Consider the following 21636-nt stretch of genomic DNA (forward strand, 5'->3'; position numbering starts at 1 on the left):
CGCCTGGCCTGATGACTGATAAGGTGGGGGGGTTGTCACACAGAGCCCCTGGATGCCTCACTACCTGGTTGTGTGACCTGCGCTCTTTCTGAGCCTCTGCTTTCTAATCCGCAGTGGGCACCATGATCCCCCCCATGGGTAGGGATATAAAACACTCCGCACAGGCACATAGTGAGTGCTCAGGGGACCCTTGGGAATCAGCCAGGACTCTGCATTGCCAGTGACAGAAACTCAGTGCAAACGGGCCCCAAGTCCCAAAGGGAATCGACTGGCTCACAGAAGCGGGAAGTACAGGGGCGGACCAGGATTCGGGTACAGCTGGAGGGAGGGGTCAGACCATATGGTCAGGATCCTGCCTCTCTGCAGCTCTGGCCTCGGCCTTCCTTTGTGTTGGCAGGTTCTCAGGCCACCACAGAGGCAAGATGGCCATTAGCGCCTCCGGGTTCCCAGGCAGGGGCTTAGCCAGGGAGTTAACCAATTCCCTGCAGGGCCAGCTCACGGGCTGGGTCTACCTGGGGTCATATGCCCATCCAGAGCCGGTCGCGGTGGCTGATGGGTGGTGTCCCCTGGTTGCCTCCGCCTGGGTTTCTGGGCCTCTCCTGGGATCCAGGAGAACTGGGAGTGGGGGAGGGAGGCTCCTCAGCAGGAATAAGTGGGGCTGTGTCCTGAACAGTGAATGTCCGCCCCCCCAGACTGGCTGCACCGAGTCCCACTCCCCGGATGACACCTGGGAACTGGGGGCAGCTACTATCCCCCTGGGGTGATGTCAGGACAAAAGTGCTCACTTTACAGCAGAATTACTCACCTAATTAGGCTCGGGAGCTGGCAGGAGATAGTGGGGGATTGTTGATTTTTTTAGACTTTTAGCACTGAGGCTTCGTGATAATGTAACTGTGTAATTAGGAATTAATTTCTCACTCCTGCAAGTGGTGTCTTAACTTGGGGTCCGAGGGGAGTCAGCCTGGTGGTTACTGACCCACAGTGGCCCCTCTTCACCTCCCCTTTTTTGAGGGTGGGACACTCCCACAGCTGTCATCCAGGGTGGGAGTAGGAGGAAGGGGGTAGAAGAGGGTAGGAGAACACCTGTCACAGGTGTTACTCGTGCCACTAGGTTCCCTGAGTGCCTACTGTGTGCGGCGGGGCTGGTGCGGGGCTGTGCTGAGGCGGAGGTGCCCGGCCAGTACTCCAGCAGCCCATGCCCTCACTGGTCCAATTCTGAGGGCCACATGGTCTCTCAGGGGTCCCGCTGGGATGGCACCCTCGTTGCCCACAGTGGTCACCTGCCCGTGAACAGCCCCTCACTGAGTTTTCTCCCTCTGCCCCCACTGTGCTTCCTGGGATCACCTCCCAGATAAACTGCTGCTCCCAAATCCTGGCTCGGGCTGCTTGTGGGGGAACCCAGACTGGCCAGGGTGTGGGAGGAGCCAGGGGTGCAGGGAGGAAAGGGCTCCGCTCCAGGACAAGGGGCAGAGAAGGGCCTGGAGCAGGAGCAGAAGCAGGGTGGGGGGAGGGGACACAGGCCCACTGGAGGGCCTTGAAAGCTGTCACCAGGGGCTTGGTCTTTGATCTGAGGGCAATGGGGAGACATTGAAGGTTTAAGTTGGGGAGTGACACAGTTTTAGGAGGTTTTCTCCTGCTGAGGATGGGCTGTGGGTGGCGGGGCAGGAGACTAGCCAGGAGGCTGCTGCAGCTGTCAGGAGAGGGATGGCTACAGGGCTGGGGGCAGACGCCCCGCATTGGCTTGTTGGTGCATGGAGTCAGCATCAGGATGGTGCGCCTCCCAGGACACCCACAGTTTACCTCCCTACTGCATCCCTCCCCATCCTGTCCAGTGTACCCTCTTCCTCTCCGCGAAAAATGAGAATCCCCGGCGTTTTCACTGTGCGTTTGCTGTGTGCTCTTTATTGCTGAGTGCACTTACCCCCGGCTTGTCATCCCGGGCGGGAGGCAGCTGCAGCAAACACCTCCAAGAGGTCCATGGAAGTGAAAGAGAGAGTTAGAACCTGGGAGAAATGTTGAGGCAGACGGATGACCTGGAAGGACCCACAGAGAGCAGACAGGGTTGTCCTGAGGGCTCCCATAGCAGCTGTGCCCTGGGTGGCCTGTGGCCATGGTCTTCCCTGGCCCAGGGGAGGATGACGAGGGTGGAGGTGGGATCAGGCAATGTGGGGGGCTCAGTTAACTCAGGGCGAGAATGAGAACAGTGCCTGGCAGGCAGCAGGCCTTCAAAAGCCATTTGCTTTTTTCTGCCTACCCGTCCTCTATGAAGCATCTATTTATTTTTACTGTGAGACTTTATGGGGATGGGAACCCATCTCCGTCTGGCACCTGCTGGAGCTTAGCAGGTGAGCCCTGGGGCTCCTGGAACATAGTACCAGGTGGGTTCAGTCTGGCATGGGCTGAGAACCCCTATGTCCGGCACACCCCGCAAAGCATCAACAGCCTGGGTGACCCAGCTCTCCCCAGGGCCTGGTGCTGTCCCCTTTGGTAGGACAAGAGAGCCTGGGCCTGAGGAAGAGGGATGGGGCTTGTGGGAGAGGCTGGCTGGGGCTGAGCCTGGCGGCCTGTGATTGGGGTGATGTGGTGTCTCTCCTAAGCCTGGTGTGTGTGTGTGTGTGTGTGAGCACGTGCACATCTGTGTAAGAGCGCCCATTTGTGTGCCCATGTGTGCCACCCCCACAGCGCCTTCATCACACATATCTCCTTGGCTGCCTTTAGAGCTCTTTCTACAAAATATGAAAATGACAGTTTGGCTCACCCACGCGCGGAATCCTCACACAGCTCCACTCCCTCGATGCCCCCTTCTCAGATCACCCTCTGCCCTCATTCACTGCCCTCCCCCCCACCTCAACCCTCCCCCTCTCTGCCAGGCTGCTGCCCCTGGCACCCCTGGCTCCCTCCCTCCCTCCCTCCCTCCCTCCCTCCCTCCCTCCCTCCCTCCCTCCCTCCCTCCCCCTTTGATCTCCCAGGTCTCTGTCTCTAGTTCTAGGTCTCTGTCACTTCTTTTTTTGTCCCCCCATCTGGTTTTGGGCTCTGGTAGGTGTGTGTTAATGAGGGCGTCCAAGGAGTGAGGATGTGTGTGCACCGATGGTTGTGTGCAGGCGTGTGATTCTGTGTGTGTGTGTGTGTAAGGGGTAGAGAGAGAGAGGGAGAGAAACAGATAAAGAACAGAGCCAGAGCCTGTGCCCTAGAAAGCTGGGGGGTGGATGAGCCATTTCAGGCAAAGGAAGCTTTCACTCAATTACTCTTCAGGCAGCGGGAGGGGGTGGCAGCTTTACAACAATAGGACAGGTTTGCATGGTACTTAGAAAAAGCCTTCATTTCCTGCTGACCGTGATGACAGGTGCAGCTGGCAGCAGTGCTGGGGCCCTGGGGTGGGGGGGGAGTTTTGGGGGAAGGGTTTGGTGAGCGGGGCACTGGAGTCAGGCTGGGGCTGCAGGCCCTGGGTCAGTGGTGGGGGTCAGGTAGCAGTTGAGCAGGTAGGATCTGGTGGAAGGGTAGGGAACCACAGAGGGGACCCCAGAGATCTGCTTCCTGCGGAGATCTGGGAAGACATCCTGGAGGAGGCAAACTGCCTCCATGGAGCTGCAGGACTGCTGACCATGGAGGGGGAAGGTGGATCTGTTTGGTGAGGCCCCAGGAAGAAAACTAGGGCCATAGTGAGGCTTCAGTTTGAGTCTCGCCCCTGCCCGAGTGGGTACTGCTGAGGGTAGGGGCCGGGTCTGAGTCACTCTTGGGCTCGCTTTCACCCACACTGGCTTGGTTCAGTGTGGACTGTGGTGTGGAAAACTCCCAGGACTCCAGGGTAACTGCACTGAACCTTAAGCATAAATAAGATTTCAGTGGCCAGAGATGAGGGTCCTGATGTGGGGACCCAGGTCTCTGCTCCTCTGTCCCTTTGCCCCCAACAACTACTGGTCCTCAGGGCAGTCTAGGGGGCAATGTCGCCAGACCCCTGCCCCCAGCTCACAGAAGAGGCGACAGCTTGAGGATGGGGCACAGCCCGGATCTGATCTTTTCCTGCTTTCCAGGCAGGAGTGGGCACACGTGGGTGGGGGTGGGTGGCCAGAGACCCCTGTGGCCTGGCCCGTGGCCCCGCCTGTCCCTCCCGCACCATCCTCACTCTTCCCCTTTCTCCACAGGATGGTGGAGTACTCGCTGGACCTTCAGAACATCAACCTGTCGGCCATCCGCACCGTGCGTGTCCTGAGGCCCCTCAAAGCCATCAACCGTGTGCCCAGTGAGTTGACGCCCCTTCCCCCATCCCTAGCCCACAATCACCTGTTTACCCAGAAAAGGCTGACTAGCACCTTTCAGTGCCAGGCTTGTGCTGGGCATGGGACCCCTCAGTGACTGGACAGATACTGGTCCTGCTTCCATAGGGCTCATGGGCCTGAAGACATTGGAGGGTGGCCTCGATGTCTCTGAGTCCCAATCAAACTTGGACTGCAGAATGCTGGGAGTCTGGCTTTTCAGGAGCGAGGTTCATTCGTGGGGAGGTGGCTGTCACAGTGGGCAAGGCGTGAAAAGAAGCTGCTTACTTTGAGGGAGGACACTGTGCAGCTTTTCACCAAGGAAGGGCCCCAGAGCCCCTCACTGTGCTAAGTGACTTAGAACTTGAGCTTTGTCACCCACCCACATGTGAACGGTGTGTACATGTGAGGGGTGTAAATATGTGGAGTGTGCACATGTGAGGGGGGTGTGCACATGTGGGGGGTGCATATATGAAGGGTGTGCACATGGGTGCGTGCACATGAGGGGTGTGCACATGTGGAGTGTGCACATGTGAGGGGGTGCACATGTGGGGGGTGTGCGTATGTGATACATGCGCACATGAGGGACGTGTGGGCATGTGTGTCCCCCTTCCACCCTCTCCCACTGTGTAGGAGCTCATTAGATGGCTCCTGGCTGTGGAGGTCACTTTCAGATCCCTGGTGCCAGCCTGCCTAGCTCTCTGGAGAAGGGCAGGATGGGCTCTGTGCTCCTTCCTGGAGGCTCCAATTTGGGAGGCTGCAGGGACCAGAGAGCCCAGAGAGGGCTCCAGTCCTTCCTCAGGGGCCTCCGTCCTGCTAATAGGCGGCACCGAGGCCCAGGGCGGACAGAGCTGGGAGTGCCGCTGTGCTGAGCTGATGCCACCTCTCAGCTGACAAATGAGCCTTGCTCTCAGGACCTGGCGTGGGGAGCGCTGGGAGCACGAACACCCTGGGATCCAGAATATAACCAATGTGCTCCCTCCCCCGACTTAGAACTTCCCTTGGCTCCCCCGGGAAGGAGGCTTAAGTTAAATTCATGTTCTCCAGTAACGGAGTTGACAGGAGCCTCGGCTAGTAGAGCAGGTCCATTGATCCAGCTTCTCATTTACAGGAGGGGCAGCTTTGTGCCCAGGTGCCATGCCCTCTGCCCAGAGTCACCAGGGAATGAGTGACATGGGGGACACAGGCTCTCTGAAGTGCCTCCTGGAGAGGCTTGGTTGGTTGCCTCCGTTTTTCTAGATGTTTCCCTGGAACTTCCACTTCCTCCCTGTATCTTTAGAGCCCCTTCTACCCTGAGACTCGGTCTTTTCAACGCTGGCTCGCAGCTTTCAAATCCGCCGCTAGATGGCAGGCTGGAGAGTGAGGAATAGGCAAAATCAGATTATAGGTTATTAGTTACAAAGTCGTGGAGAGTGGGGCGGCTGCGTGCCGCTTAAAAAGTAGTTTAAAAACAACCAACCAGGAAGACTCAGTTGGGTCATCAGGGAAGGCAAGCTCTGGTTTTCAGCTCTGCCAGGAGCATGCTGTGTGACCTGGGAAGGCCCTTAGTGTCTCTAGGCCTCAGTTTCCACCCTTGCACAAAGCAGGAGGAAGGACTTGATTAGATGCATGGTTTTAAACTCTGTCCAGGGTGGGTGGGGGACCTGGAAGTCATGGTGCCATTGATGGATAAAGGAAAGGAGACAGGATGGAGGAGAAGGTTGGGGAGGGAGGAAGGAGGTACCAGACTTTGAGTCAGGAGGCTGGGTCCTGGTTCTTTGCTGTGTGACCTTTCATAAGTCACTAGTCCTTTCTGGGCCTTGGCAAGATAGGGCTGGATTATCTCTAAAAGCGCCCCCTTCTGGCACCAGCCGAATACAGGCCTCACTTGGCCTACACACCTCTTAAGCCTGTGCAGTGCTTCCCGAAGCCTATTGGCCAAGCCATTTAAATATGAAAGTGGTTTTTTTCCTCCAGTGAGAAAGTAGGGCAGTCACTGCTAAGGCCTGAGCCAGCTGAGTCTGAGCTGCTGGCCCACGTGTGGGCCTGGCCACAGCACACCGGGCCCAGGCTGTGGATGGGATGTACAGAGGCCTGGGGAGCTCAGGGGCACCTGTGCTGAGCCTGGCCTGGGCCACTGCCCACCCCAAGAGCCCCATCCAGCCACGACCCCTGGTTCAGCAAGAGCTCATCTACAGTCTGGCTGGCGTGGCTCAGAGGCTGAGCATTGACCTATGATCTAGGAGATTGCTATTCGATTCCCGGTCAGGGCACATGCCCAGGTCGTGTGCTCGATCCCCAGTCGGGGGCGTGGGGTGTACAGGAGGCAGCCGATCAATGATTCTCTCCGTCATTGATGTTTCTCTTTCTCTCTCTCCCTCTCCCTTTCTCTCTCTGAAATCAATAAAGACGTATTGTTTTTAAAAAAAGAACTCATCTCCAGGCACAGTCTCTGGGCTAGGCCTGGGATGGGTTGGTGCAGAGATGTGGAGAGCGAGCTCCCAGGACAGGGTCCATGGACAGAGCGGCAAAGCTGACAGGGCTGTGGGAAGGCCACTGTCAGACCCCAGCTACAGGACCAGGAACTGGAGGTTTGCTCTGCACTGACAGGCGCAGGGTCTCGTCCCTTCACTTGCTTGCAAGCCACGCTCCTCTCTGGGCCTCCATTTCTCCTAAATTGGGGTTAATAATACCAATTTTTCATATGGCTTTGAAAGGATGAAATGCCATAATGTGTGTAAGGAGCTTAGCGAGAGCCTCGAGGGCAGGAAGTGGTTAATTGTGCTACTATTATGAAGAGGTGCTGGGAGCATTGAGGACGGAGGGTGGTGGCACCAGGATGTCTTTGCAGAACCTGGTTTTGAAAGACGCTCACCAAGCGCACGGAGGGCTGGGAGCGTGTTCTTGGCAGACAGCCCACATGTGCAAAGGCGGAGAGGAGGAACCAGCCTGGGAGCAGTGTGGCTGCACCAAGGACCGTGGGTGGGCAGAGTGGGCCGTGACTTTCCAAGGTAATAACGATAAATGGTGACAGTTTATAGGGGGCTTACAACAAACCCACCAGAGTGCTTTACACGGGCGATATTATTTCATCTTCACAGCAGCCCTAGGATATTGGCCCACTTTACAGATAGGGAAACTGAGGCAGAGAGCGCTTGAGTAATCTGCCCAAGGCCACACAGCTGGCCAGGAGCAGAGCTGGGATTTGAACCTATGCTTGCACAGCCCCAGAGCTTTTTACTCCTTTCCATGACTTCCTTTCTCTCCTTTTAGTATGTAGGCACCCCAGCCACCCACCCCGGCTGCAGGGCATCAAGAAGGACCCCTGCCCACACCCAGTGCCAATGTGGGAAGGCCCCATAGTCTGAAAAGATGCCCTCAAGGCCCCCACTGAATGCCTTTCACTGCCAGGGTGCAGAGTTCTCATGGTACCTGAGGGGGATGAGTCAGGGCAGGATGCAGGATGTACAGTGGTTAGCTCACAGCACAGAGATTAGCCTCTGAGCCGCCCTGCCGGCATTCAAAGCTTGGTCCTGTGTTAATTAGCAGGAAGCCTGGGGAAAGACTCTTCTCTTGCTTTGGTCCCTTGTCCGCACAATGGGATGGCACGCAGCACCTCCATGTGGGTGAGTCTGCAGTGCCAGGTGGAGAACAGGTCCCAGCCAACTGCCCCATCCCAGCTTTCCTCACGTGGAAGGGCCCCAGTGTCAGGGCCGTAGACTGCAGCATCCGGGGCAGTTAGACCAAGGTTTGTGCCTGCGATCTTGTCCAGTGGCTTGACTCCACCCTTTGTGCCTCAGTTTCCCCATCTATAAAATGGGGTCCCAGCCCTCAATTGCTAGACATTAATGGTGTGGGAGTCTCATACCCCTGAAATCTTGGAATCAGCCTTGCTGAGAACCACAGAGAATCTTAGACTCACCCAGCTGCAGAATCCTAGACTCTTGGTTTTAGAAGGAGAAGTCTCCGAACAATTTGGTCCTGGACATACAGGCTCTTTGATTCCCCATCAGACTGAAGGGCAATCCTGGCTGGCCCCTGCCCTTGCAGCCCAGGCCTGCTCTGACTGTTTGCCAGCTCTATGCTGGGCCTGGCCAGTCGTGCTGAGGACAGAAGAGGGAGGTCCCAGGACTTCTTCTTGGTCTCTATCCTGGGGGCATCTATTGGAAAGGGAGCTGGGAGATACACTTTGAAACAGAGCTTGATGGAAATCTCCATGTTGTTGCTTGGAGTGTGTGCTTACTTGGAACCAGGAGGGAAGCTGAAGGAGGCTCTGACCCCAGGCATATCCTGGACTTCAGGGCTGTCTGTTCTTGGCACCCATAAGGTGTCCCCAAGCTGTTCTGTGGGAGAAAGGCCTGGCAGCTCCCATAGGGAAGGAAGGGAAGGAAGGAGGTGGGGAGAGAAGATGGAGTGAAGGGGCCCGATTTCCCCAGGGAATTGGGCTTCTCTGAAGAGATGAAGGTGGGAGAACATCTGGTTAGAACATCTGGTGAGAACCTGACTCACGAGGGAGAAAGGGCAGCCAGGACTGTGAAAGAGAAATGCTAGGAGGTGGGGGTAAGGTGAAAGCAGGTCCCTCTACCCGCCAGGGTTATGTTTACTCTACAAATCAGGGGGGAGTGATTCCTGGGTGGGACAGTAGGTCAAGGGAGTGCAACACTATGTAGACATGTATGTATTCATTCATTAATTCATTCATCCATCCGTTCATCCAAAGCAGTATCCACTGAGGGGCCACTGGGCTGGGCCCTGGGTCCGGTGTGGGGTCATGGAGAAGATTCAGATGCAGCCCCTTCTCTGCAGGCAGCCGTGAGCCAGGAGCCACGGGCCAGTGGGACACGTGCTCTAATGGAGGCAGTGGGGACCAAGGGGAAGGGCTTCACAGGACAGTGGGGACGAGGCGCTTGAAGAACGAGCAGATCTCTGTACCACAGTGGGCACGGGACCCTTCAGCAGGACACCAGGCAGATGGTACCCTAGGGCAATAGTATGATGGCCTTGGGAAGGAACCCGAGGCCTGTCCTGGGATGGAGGGTGCAGGGGTGCGCATTCCTTGGCTGGGGTTTGTTTTCTATCTCAGGAGTGAGTGCTGAGGCCCCTCATCAGCTCGTCGGCACCCCCAGCTGGGCTGGGGTAGCAGCTGTGTCCTAGGGCTGGGTTGTATGCTGCCTGGCCTGACCTCCTGGGCACCCACTGTGCCCTTGATTAGTTGGCATTGGCTGTGGCAGGAGCAGCAGACGGCCTCTCCTGGTCACTCAGCACCCTCCACTCACAGGGCCAGACCTGGCCCCCTTGCCCTCGGCCCGACGCCCCTCCTCCTGGCTGCAGGCTGTGCCCCGGGCAGAGGCTGTTGTGACCCCGGCCTTTTCTACATGAGCTGGCCTGGCAGGGTGGCCACGCTAACGTGGGCTGACAGCTCCTGTCTGCGGAGAGCCCCCGGGACCTCCGGGGGAGATGCTGGTCAGGAAGCACACCTGCCATCTCCTCCCAGGTCCCCTACTGCTACCAAAGGGTCCCCCTGCCTGGCTGCTACCCAACTTCCCTTAGAACAGAGGGTCCTGCCTAGGGGTCCAGGGTGAAAAGGGGTGAAAAGTTTGAGTGGCTCCATCAGTTTGCCATCTGTCATCTGTCTCCTCCTAGCTCCTGATTATAAATGTCATCCAGAGACTGTCTCTACCCTTGTGCCACCCACATGATACTCCACACTCTTCTCTCCTGAACCCCTGACCCCGAGATCTTACGAAACAACTTTACATGGAGAGACACCTGGCACCCCAAACTCCACATGTCCAAACAGCCCCATCTCCACTGATGGCAGCTCCATGCCTCTGGCTGCTGGTCCCAAACCTTGGAGATGTCCCAATTCCTCTCTTGCTCCTACATCCCACCTCCCATCCCTCTTCTCAACCTTTAAAATATCTCCGGGAGCCAGCCACGCCCCCACCTTCACCAACTTCATCTGGACCCACCCACATGTGCATTATCCTGAGGGCAGGCGAGCGATGGCTGGGCCAGGCTGGGCCGGACAGAGAAGGGCTGATGGACGGAAGGCCCAGTCTCCGCCCTGGAGTCACGGAGGAAGCCCAGTTTCTGGCCTGGACAACCTCAGCAGGGAAGGCTTGGGGCTGGGGCCACATCCCTCCTGGACCCCACCCTCAGCATTCCCAATTTCTGTCCTAGGGAAAGGTGGGAGCTTCCTTCAGAAGGCAGCCCCCATGTGGCCCTGTCATGCTCCTGGCCCTGGAGCCCACAAGCCTGGCCCTTTCCAGAGATGAGGTCACACTCGGGCATTTGTACCTTACTCCCCGATGGTGCCTGGCTCGCTCCCACCTCTCGGCCTCTGCCCCGGCCATGCTCTCTGCCTGGAGAGCTCTTCCCCAGGTGTGCACTCGGCTGGCTCCCTCGCCTCCTTCGAGTCTCTGCTCTGTGTCATCTTGCCAGGAGGCCTTTCTTGGCCCACAATTTATACCCACCTCAACCTTACCCTGTGGTACTCCTGAGAGCCTGGCTGGACAGGAACCACTGTCCTCTTCTGTAGATGAGGCCACTGGGGCCCCGAGAGGGCAGGCTCTGCTCAAAGCTGCCCAGCCAAGACTGAGACCCAGATATTCTGTCCAGGGTTGGTGCTCTGGGTGCTCACAGGGTTAGAGGCTGCACTGGGTGTCCTGGGGACTCAGGGGCCCTCTTTCCCTTATTAGCTGGAGGAAGCAGGGTCCTCAGCCACACTCATGGGGTTGCCTGCAGACTGCCCCCATCAAGGCCCACCCGACTCCTATGCTAGGCTAAAGGCCAGAAAAGCCTCTAAGAGAGCAGAACCAGGTAAGCTCCAGGAGGGCTTCATGGCTAACTGGGGCCGAGAATCAAAGAAGACTGCCTGGAGGAGGAGGACTTGGCTAGGGGAAGATGTGGAGGGAGATGCGTGACGGGTCTTGAAGGCAGCCTCTCTGTTTCTGCCTCTGTTTCTCTTTCTCTCCCTCTCTGTTCTCTGTCTCCATTTTTCTCTGTCTCTCTCTGTTTCACTTTCTTTCTGTCTTTATTTCTCCCTCATCTCTCTGCCTCCATCTCTTGTGCAGAGTGCCAGGGGCACCGAAGGCCAGTGGAACCATCCAGCTCGCCTTGGCCAATTCCTTGATTGGGCATAAGAGGAGGATTAGCTGGGATTTCTTGGGGTCTTCCTGGACTCCCTAATTCCATGGCTCGCTGTCCCTGGCACAGAAGTGAACTCGTTCTTAGGCCCTAATTGCAAGTGATGAATTCATTCTTAGTCCCTAATTAGCTAATTATGCCTCTGCTCCCTGGCCCTGGGACTACCTGGGCCCCAGGGAGAACCATGAGCTGGGGCCCAGCTCGGTAGAAGGAGGAGGGAATGAGGAGGGATCGGGCTGCCACTCAGGAAAGCCAGCCCACAGGTTTTCAGGGGTCTTTCAGAATTTTAATACCCCTGAGAACAAGGGAAATGCAATTAATTGAGCAAAAAGGCTGGGCCAGGGGAGCTGCCAGGCGGGGATTGTGCCCAGCTGCCTCCTTGAGGCCTTTCTGATCCAGCTCCTTCTCGCAGCCGCTGCCTGGCCCTCTGAGCTTGCCTCTGGCCTCATCCTGGCCTCCAGGATTGCCCTTTCTTGTTTAAACCCCAGAACCCATCAAGGGCTCCGCCTGCTTAGAAATCTGCCCACTGGCCTCCCCAACTAGTCACATAGCACAGAGCCCCACACCCCTTAGGCCCCCAAGCATGACCTGGTGCACGCTGAATGGTCACACCTCTGTGCCTTTGCCACCAGCTCCTGTCACGTGGAGGGCCCAGTGCAAGTCAGCCCCTTGGGGAATGCGCCCAGAGCTGCCCTACTCCTCGGGCTTAGTCCTTTCCCCCAGCACTGTGGCCCCCTGTTCCCCTGCTGCTAGACTGCAAGATTTGAGGGGGTGAGAATGGGACTTGTTTTTTCTGGGACCTGCCATGTGGCCAGCACCCCCCAGTACGCAGTATTGATAAGTGTTTGATGAATGAATGAATGAATGAATGGGCACCAGAAAGGCCTGTGATGACTTACTTGGTATTCAGATGGATCATAGGCCGCTTCTAAAGAAATGCTTCCCTCTTCCCAACACCCCCTGGCTACCCTTTGGGGGGTGGATGTGGGGAGTTGGGGCATTGAGCCCTCACTTACTATGCTCTGCTATCAATTGGAGGCAGCTGCCTGCAAGGGAGCCCCACTGTCTTTCCCGAGAGGAGGCTGACCTAATTTTGTGGGGAGGGAGGATGGGGGTGGGCATTAATTATTGATTGGAAACCACCCCACACAGAGCTCATGATGCAAATCCCAAATAATTGGCCTTGTTAATAACCATCTCAGCGTCGCCCCTGGACTAAATGAAAATCTGGACAGGGCCACTGTTCTCTTTATTCATATCTTTCCAACCTTCCCTGTGCTGGCTTCCACTCTGTCCCCTTGACTTACCACTTCATACATTCACGAGCAGTCATTCAACAAATGTTGGCTGAGCCTCTGTTCTGGGCCAGGACCTGCTGGGTTCTGGGAGCATGGAGGTCACTCAGGCCCAGGCCCTGTCCCCAAGAGATTATAGCCCAGTAGAAGAGATGGGAGGGGTAAATGAATCACCATACGCCAGGGCTGGAAGAAGGCTAGGTGTTGATGGGGACTTCATGGCTGTGGGGTGTGTGACCTGTACAACTGCATAGGGCAGCCCAGGCCAGGCCAGGCCAGAGGCGCTGAGACTTCCCAGAGCAGAAGAGAGAGGGATGAACTCTCCCTGGGATGGAGCGAGAAACGGCGTGGGAAGCCTCCACAGAGGGAAAGCGGAGCTTCACCCGGGGTGTGGTGCTGCATGGGGGTTTTCCAGGCAAAGGAGAGACGGAAGAAAGAGCGTAACAGGAGTGAAGGCATGGGGGGTGGAACCCCATGGAATGTGTAGGGAGCGTCAAGTGATTTGGTGTTGCACAGGGTGCGAATTGGGAAGAGAGCAGGAGAGAGAGACATGAATCTAGAGAGGCAGGCAGTGTTGGCTCTCACAGGATCTTGGGGGAGGTGCAATCAAGGGTGACACACCAATTTTTGACCTTCTTTGGGGCCACAGACACTTGCATGGACCTTCTCCCAGGAAAATTCATGGCATCACACATGCATCTTTTACAGCAGTTTCATAAGATTCATGAGCCACCTTCCAGCGACTTAGCCCACAGCTTCTGTAGGCGAAGGGAACCTGAGATTCCCATGCACGGCGGTGTCCCCACCTCTCCTCCCACTGCCCCTCTCTCCGCATCCCCCACCCCGTTCTCCCTCGCTCCTCTTTGGGCCCTCCGCTCCCTGCCTGACGGTCCTTCCGCCCTTCTGCCCCCCAGGTATGCGGATCCTGGTGAACCTGCTCCTGGACACACTGCCCATGCTGGGGAACGTGCTCCTGCTCTGCTTCTTCGTCTTCTTCATCTTCGGCATCATCGGCGTGCAGCTCTGGGCGGGCCTGCTGCGCAACCGCTGCTTCCTGGAGGAGAACTTCACCATGTGAGTGAGGCCCGCTGCCCAGGCGGCTCCAGCCAGCCTTACCCGGGGGCGCCTGGTGCTGAATGTATTTCAGGGGTAGGAAGGCCTCCCATTCAGCACCTGGTCCCAATCCTTATTCCCAGGGGTGCAGGGAGATCAGTGCGTGTGCCAAGGTGAGCTGATGGTGGGTCTCCCTTGAATGGCTGGACCCTGAAATGAGCACGGAAGCCTCTGAGCTCTCAAAATTGGTATCACAAAGTCCCAGTCTAAACTAAGCCCTTAGATGCTCATTCAGCTCCTAGTGACTTTTACTTAGTACACAGTTTTATTTTTTTGTTTTATTTCTTTAAATCCTCACCTGAGGATACTTTTTCCATTGCTTTTCAGAGAGAATGGAAGGGAGAGAGAGAGACAGAGAAACATTGATGTGAGAGAGACCCATTGATTGACTGCTTCCCACTCTCGCCCCGACTGGGGTGTAGCCTGCCACAGAGGTATGTGCCCTTGGCCAGAATCGAACCTGGGATCCTTTAGTCCTTGGGCTGACGCTCTAACTGTTGAGCAAAACCGGCTAGGGCTTTTTGTTTTTTTTAAAAAATTATGTCTATATTGATTTCAGAGAGAGGAAGGGAGAGAGAGAGAGAGAAGCATCAGTGATGAGAGAGTCATTGACCAGCTGCCTTCTACACTCCTCGTACGGGGGGATTGAGCCCGCAACCAGGACATGTGCCCTGATCGGGAACTGAACCGCAATCTCCTGGATCCTAGGTCGATGCTCAGCCACTGAGCCATGCCAGCCGGGCTAATTTGGATTTTGTGCCTCATCCAGGAAGGCTTTACCTATCTCGAGTTAACAAAAATATTCTATATTTTCTTGTAATATTTGTGTAGTTATGTTTGTTGCTATGCTTTCTAATCCACTGGAAGTTTGTTTTTTAAAAAATTTTATAATAAATTTTACTTAACCTAATATATTCAAAATATTATTTGCAATATGCAATCAGTGTAAACAATAATGAGAAATTTACATTCTCTTTTTTTCTTTTAACACCAAGTCTTCAGGAAGTTTATTTGTGTTTATGGTGTGAGGTAGGGATCTATCTTTATTATTTTCCAAATGGATAGCAATTGTCCTGACACCATTTATTGTTTAGTCCTTCCATTCCCCATGGATTTGAAAAGGCATCTCTGTAATATACTAAGTTCTCTTTTAAACATGGGTTTTCCTCTGTGCACTGTGATGGTCCATGATTATTTCTGTTGTGGTTACAACATCACTGTATTAATAATTGTAATTGTAGAGTATTTTGCCCTCTCGCAGGGCTGGAATCCACTCATACTTCTTGTTTTAAAAATTGTCTTGACTGTTCTCTCATCCGGATAAATCCTAGAACCATCTGGCCAGGTTCCATAGACAAAATCATGTTGAGATTTTGATTGGGATGCCGGTGAACCATAGATTAACCCTGCAGGAGGGCAGGACAGGGATTGTTATCTCTGTTTTACAGATGAGGAAATCAAGATCTAGAGAGGGGAAGTGACTAGTCCCAGGTCCCATAGATGGGAGGGTGGATCAAGTAAAATTCAGCATCTGCTAATTGAGCACCTACTCTATGCCGACCGAACAGTGTGTGGGGTCTAGGAGTGCTGAGACCCAGTCCTTGTCCTAAAAGAGCCCAGCTTCCCAAGGAAGCTGGATACATATGCCCCAGGAGCAATAGTGGAGTCATGTGCAGGGTGCAGTCTGGCCACAGAGGGCCCAGGATCAGCCCTGCTTGGTCCTGGGGAAGCTCCCTCAGGGAAGCCTCCCAGGCTGTGGGTGACCCTGGAACTGATCACAGTGGTTCAGGGGGAGTTTTTGTGACCATAGCAGAGGTGGGGAAAGGTGTCCCAGGCAGAGGGAACAGCATGTGCAAAGGCCTGGAGGTAATGGCAGTGACCCCTCCCCTTCTCTTTTACCCACCATCACCTGTGGACAGACAAGGGGATGTGGCCTTGCCCCCCTACTACCAGCCAGAGGAGGACGACGAGATGCCTTTCATCTGCTCCCTTTCGGGGGACAATGGCATCATGGGCTGCCACGAGATCCCTCCACTCAAGGAACAGGGCCGCGAGTGCTGCCTGTCCAAGGATGATGTCTACGACTTCGGGGCCGGGCGCCAGGACCTCAACGCCAGCGGGCTCTGTGTCAACTGGAACCGCTACTACAATGTGTGCCGCACGGGCAGTGCCAATCCTCACAAAGGCGCCATCAACTTCGACAACATTGGCTATGCCTGGATTGTCATCTTCCAGGTGAGACGCTGACCCCATGCTGCTGGGTCCTGGGGGGCTGCAGGTCTGGTGGGGAGGGCGTGGAGTGAGCAGCTTCACCTGGCAGGCGGGGCCCTGTGCTAGGCACTTGCCACTTGTTTCATTGAAATCTGCCCAACTTGCTGGCACCAATAGGCACTGTCATGCCCACATTACGGACAGAGCAACTGTAGAAAAGAAAGGGCTGTAGGAGGACATTGGATGTGTTGCTTGATGTCTCTGTGCCTCAGTTTTCATGTCTCTAGAATGGGTAACCATCCCCCACCCCCCACCTTGAGTGGCTGAGAATGAGCCAGAGGCCGTGAGTGGAGCAGTCAGCCCAGGGTGCAGGGAGTGCTCGGGAAGGGTCACCTTCCTGCTGTCAGAAGGAAGAAGGGGCAGGAGCAGAGGGTGGTGGTGAGAAGCCCCCGAAGAGGGGCTGGGCCTTGCTGAGGTGGCTGTTCTGCTCACTTTGCTCTGGGAGCAGCAGGACCCCAGAATTCAGAGCGTCCAGGTGACATGTGATCACAGTCCAGCGCTGCAGTCTGGTGCCCTCCGGCTGGAGAGGGTGGGTGGGCTGCCCGGGGACTCCTGCTTCGTGCATTTGCCAGAAGCGAAGAAGATGGCAGTGCTGGGGAGGACCCTGTGTTTGTCTCGCCCAAAGCTGCTCTGCCTCTCTCTCCTGGAAGGAGTGTGTGGGGACAGCCTCATCACTGCCACACTCCCAGGCTCAGCTGGGCCGCAGCCAGCCCGGCTAGGTCAGCTCTTTCAGCCCCACACACTGGAGAGGAGCTGAGGTTTAGAGTGGCCCAGCCGGTGAGCTGGAGCTGGAGTCCAGGGACCCCTACTTCCAGCCCCTGGCCTTGGTGTGGTAGACTGGAAAGGGTGTGGGCTCTGGAGCAACAGGGGCAGGGTCAAGTCTCTGTTCCAATTCTCGGCTGGGTGACCTTGAGCAAGTGCCCTAACCTCTCACCTGTGTAATGAGGATGGCGATGGCCGCCCTGTACCAGAGGTGGTGTGTGTGAAGTGCCCGGCGCACGGGGGGCCTCTGTCCAGGGCGCCGCCTTGGCCTCCCGCCCTCCAGAGGAGCGGCCCGGCTCAGGCCCCCTCCCCCCTGCTCCGCCCTGGCCGCAGGTGATCACCCTGGAAGGCTGGGTGGAGATCATGTACTACGTGATGGACGCGCACTCCTTCTACAACTTCATCTACTTCATCCTGCTGATCATAGTAAGTGCCGGGAAGCGGGCTCCTGGGCAGGCCCAAGGACACATGGATGGGGGACAGGGTGTGGCATCTTTGGGAGTCCCTGGAGAGCCCCTCAGAGCTGGAAGAGCTGGGTGGGAGAGAGAGCAGGAGGGGCAATTTTTTAAATGCAGCTCCTAGCGTTTGACGGAAGGGACCTGTCAGGACGGTGGCAGGGGGCATCCATCACTTCCGATTGCCTTCATTTCTCATTTCTGGTACCTGAGTGCCTCCCTCCCCATGCCCATGGCTCACGCTCCTGTTTCTCTGCCTCGTAGTCCCTGGGAATACATGCTTTCCATTGACCTGAGCCGGGGCAGCCCCAGGATGGAAGCTTCTCCAGGGCTCCAGCATATCCCTCTTTTCCCCGGGTGGGAAGACAGGATTCCCTGAAACAGGCCAGGGCTGCTTCCCAGGCTGGGTTTGGAGAGGAGACCGAGCCTATTGTCACATGGTGGAGCTCCCTGAGACTGGGAGGGACCCCCACCTCTCAGGCAGCCCTGCATTGTGGGAGTCACCTGGAGATGGAGGAGGGACTCCATCTGCCTCACAGAGCAGGGCGCCTTCCAGGCCAGCCCCTCCTGCCCTCCTCCTCACAGTCTCCCCAGAGCAAGCTCATCCACCGTGTCAGGCCTGACTGCAGCTGCAGCCACAGTCCCCACACAGTCCCCAAATGTCAAGGTGATTCACTCCTGGGAGAGTTGCTGCTGGCTCCCTGCTGTGAGCTGGCTTCTCTGGCTTCCCAGTGGTGGGAGAGGGCACACCTGGTCCACTAGGGCAGCACCCCATCCTGGGCTGATGGGACCTTGACTGGTGACAGGTGACCTGAGACACATCTGCTGGTGGCTTTGCTCCGTGCCTTCCTGGGGAGGCTGGGACCTTGGACCCATAGGAGATACCCTGGGTAAAAGGAGACGGACGTAGACTTTGCTCAGTGCTGCCGTTCATCCCCTGGTTGGTCCAGACACTCCGCGGCACATCCAGGGAAGCCTGCACTGCACCAGGCCCTGGCAGAGTGCTGGGAGCTGAGCAGTGGGTCAGACGGGGTCCTGCCCTGGAGGAGCTCCCTGTCCCATGGGGAAGATGGGCTAAGTAGACAGCATCTTAGGAGCCATGGTAGTGGGACACCCAAAAAGGCCTCAGCCCACCTCAGAGGAGGCATAGGAGAGCAGGAGGCTTCCTGGAGGAGGTGACACCAGAACTGAGCCTTAAGGCTCAGGGGTGGGGGAAATGGGGAGTGGGTGTGACAGCCAGAGGGAGAGCCTTCTGGGCAGGGGTTGTTCACAGAGATCCTGAAGCAGACACAGTCCTTCAGTGGGGACAGGGAACCACTGGGGTTGCTATACAAGCCTAGAATTCAGAGAGAGGCTGAAGGATGCTCTGGCTGCTCCTCCTGATGGAGTTAGGGCTGATTCTGGGGTCAGTAACTACTAGCGTGACCCAGGGCAGGCCCCTTCACTCCTGAGCTCATAGTGAAATGGCGACAGTGATAGTCCAGACAGAGCCTGAGCGACCATGCTGTCATTTACCCCATCAACCCTGGCCATGCAGTGCCACCTGCTTGTTCCTCAGGTGAGGAGCCTGTGCCCCAGAGAGGTGAGGTGCCTGGCCCGGGGCCACCATGCCTGTGAGGGGCCTCGGCTCTTAGACCCAGATCCCCAGTGCTCCCTCTGATTGGAAAAGTTCTAAGCTGATCTTGCCTAAGCGTTCCATTTTACAGATGGGGAGATGGAGGTCTGGAGGGGATGGGGAGCCGCCCGGGTCCCCCAGGGGCAGCAGCTGCAGGGACAGGCTGGGTGGAAGACTGGCAGGTGTAAACCCCCAGAGAGCAGGATCTGTCTGCCCCACACAGGCCTAGTCCGGAGCAGGCCTCCAGGAAATACTTGTGGAAGAAATGACCGAGAGAGGGAATGAGTGGGGCATGTTCTTACCTGGGAATTCTCCCGAGTCCTCTCAGCCTGGAAGCCCTCACCTCATGACCCCAGAACCCCAGATCCCCAGCCATGCTGTAGGGGAGTATAGGGAAGGATGAGTCAGTGACTGGGGCTGCAGGGACCTCCTGGTGGACAGACTGGAGGAGGGTGAACAGCCACCCACCCATTTCCTCACTGGCAGGCTCTGAGCCCATTCAGAGGCTTAGTAAACGCCAGGGGAGGGGCCCACCCTCTGGAAATCAGGGGGAGGGGCCCCTGGAGCTGAGTCCTGGGACTTGAGGTGGCGAGGACCCCTAGCGCTAACTGGGTAGCTTCCCTGGCCACCCCATCCAAGCCCAGATAAAGCCACACAAGCAAGCCCTTTCTCAGGGATGCTTCTCTGTTCTTGCCTGGACTCCCAGTTGGGACCAAAGGCAAGGTCAGAGAGCGGGCAGGGCTGGCGTGGGACTCAGGGCCCGGATAGCCTGACAGGGGCTGTGCCTTCCTCCCTGGCCTCAGTGCTGATGTTCCCGGCAGGAGGGCAGCTGTGGCCAGAGCTGAGGGGCCTCAGGGCAGTGGGTTTGGAAGCCGGTCCCAGCGGAGCCTGGGGAGCTGCCTGGGCCACCGCCGCCTGCGGCCCTGACCTCCTCTTGGAGCAAGGCCTCAGCGCTCTTTTCCTGTCCCTACCTGTGCTGTGCCTCTGTGTCTCTCTGGGCCCTCCACCCTCCTTTCCTCTTCTGTCTCCCTGTCTCTGCCTGTCGCTATGCTCTGTGTCTCCTGTGCCCTCTGTTTGTGTTCTCCCTGAGCCTGTCTCACTCTCTCTCTCTCCTTGCTCTTGTGTCTCTGTGCCCCTGTCTCTGGTTGTCTGCCTCGCACTCTGTCCTTTCCCTGTTTTGTCCCGTATGTGTCCCTGCCCCTCCTCCTGTCTTCCTTTCTGCCCCTTGCCCTGCCTCGTCACTTGTCTCCATCTCTGTGTCCCTGTCTCTCTCCATCTCTCCCTCTCCCTCTCGCCCCACCCTCACTCTGCCTCTCTCCACCCCTCTGTCCCCTCTATCCCTGTCCTCTCCTCCCGTTGGTCACAGGTGGGCTCCTTCTTCATGATCAACCTGTGCCTCGTTGTCATAGCGACCCAGTTCTCGGAGACCAAGCAGCGGGAGCACCGGCTGATGCTGGAGCAGCGGCAGCGCTACCTGTCGTCCAGCACGGTGGCCAGCTACGCAGAGCCGGGCGACTGCTACGAGGAAATCTTCCAGTACGTCTGCCACATCCTGCGCAAGGCCAAGCGCCGCACCCTTGGCCTCTACCAGACCCTGCAGAGCCAGCGCCAGGCCCTGGGCCCGGGGGGCCCCACCTCCGCCAAGCCCGGGCCCCACGCCAAGGAGCCCAGGCACTTCAGTAAGTGGTCCTGCCTTCCGTGGCCTCCAGGGCGCCCCACGTGGGCCCGTGCGCCTCCATCAGGGAACCGTTCACAAGCGTGTCTCCCTGCCTCCCCAGCACAGGCAGAGCTGTCCAGTCTAGCAGGTTGAGAACCCAGGCCTCCCCCGGGAGCTCCAGTCCGCACCCCTCGTGCCTTCCCCCTGTATCCCGGCCACCTGCCAGTGCCTGGCCTGGGCTGGCCCTGGAAGAATTCCCTCCCCATCCTGCAGGTGCCTGTGGTCTCAGGCTCCACCCCTGGGATCCACCCTGGAAAGATGAACAATAGTCTGTCCTCAGTCTTGTGAAACTCAAATCCGCCCCACTGCAGTCGGCCTCACCCATGCGTGGGTTCCTGCTGCCACCACTTGTTCGCGAACACACTTGAGCAGTGATCCCTGGCTCCCTGGAATGGAGGGGCCTGGCAACCCTGCAAAGGCATGGCGCGTGGACACCGGTGCCACTCCGTGATCTGCCTCAGGTCCAATTCTTCACTTACCAGACCGTCACTGGTTGTTTCTGAGAGTTAGCACTTTAGGCTCAGAAAGGGCTTTCTGTTCAAACAGACCTTAGAAGGGGCAGGGGAGCAGGGTTGTCCCCAGAGAGGACTTTAGGTCACACAGTGTGTCAGTGACAAAAACTCAGTGCCAGAGATGTCAGAGTTTTGGCTTAGTGAAGCCACCTCCAGGGGGAAATGAGCCCCAGGAGGAAGGAAATGTGCCACAGTAGGCGGGTCCTACCCTAGGCCCAGTCTTGCCCCAATCAGGACTGTGCCCTAGAGCAGGTGTGCGACCTGGGATAGCCCTGGTCCCTCTGTGGTCCTCGGTGTCCCCCCTGGAAAGGGAGGATGAGGCCATGTGCAGTGGGATGAGCCCCCTCCAGGCCCTGCTCCCGTAGCTCTCACATTCTGGGCATCTGAGATTCCCGAGGCAAGCCGGAGAATTCATGCTGAGAGCTGCCCGGCCTGGGCACCACATGTCCAGGCGTGGTCTTGGAGGAGGTTCCAGGTGGCCCGTGGGCTGGCCCAGCACTCGGATGAGGGAGCTA

The 21636-nt window shown here is 57.0% G+C and overlaps 1 protein-coding gene across 1 annotated transcript in view; it reads left to right on the top strand.

Annotated features, from left to right (window-relative positions):
• The window catches only part of CACNA1I (calcium voltage-gated channel subunit alpha1 I), a gene marked incomplete at its 3' end in the record, with an annotated part of 90747 nt that overhangs the window by 39541 nt on the left and 29570 nt on the right, over positions 1-21636 (top strand). The window contains exons 5-9 of the mRNA XM_081128153.1: positions 4143-4240; positions 13591-13750; positions 15709-16024; positions 17156-17248; positions 20259-20571. Of these exons, the coding sequence (XP_080984279.1) occupies positions 4143-4240; positions 13591-13750; positions 15709-16024; positions 17156-17248; positions 20259-20571 (980 nt within the window). The remainder of the gene's footprint in view (positions 1-4142; positions 4241-13590; positions 13751-15708; positions 16025-17155; positions 17249-20258; positions 20572-21636) is intronic.

The sequence above is a fragment of the Miniopterus schreibersii genome (genome assembly GCF_964146895.1).
Source record: "Miniopterus schreibersii genome assembly, chromosome: 2".
NCBI lineage: Eukaryota > Metazoa > Chordata > Mammalia > Chiroptera > Miniopteridae > Miniopterus > Miniopterus schreibersii.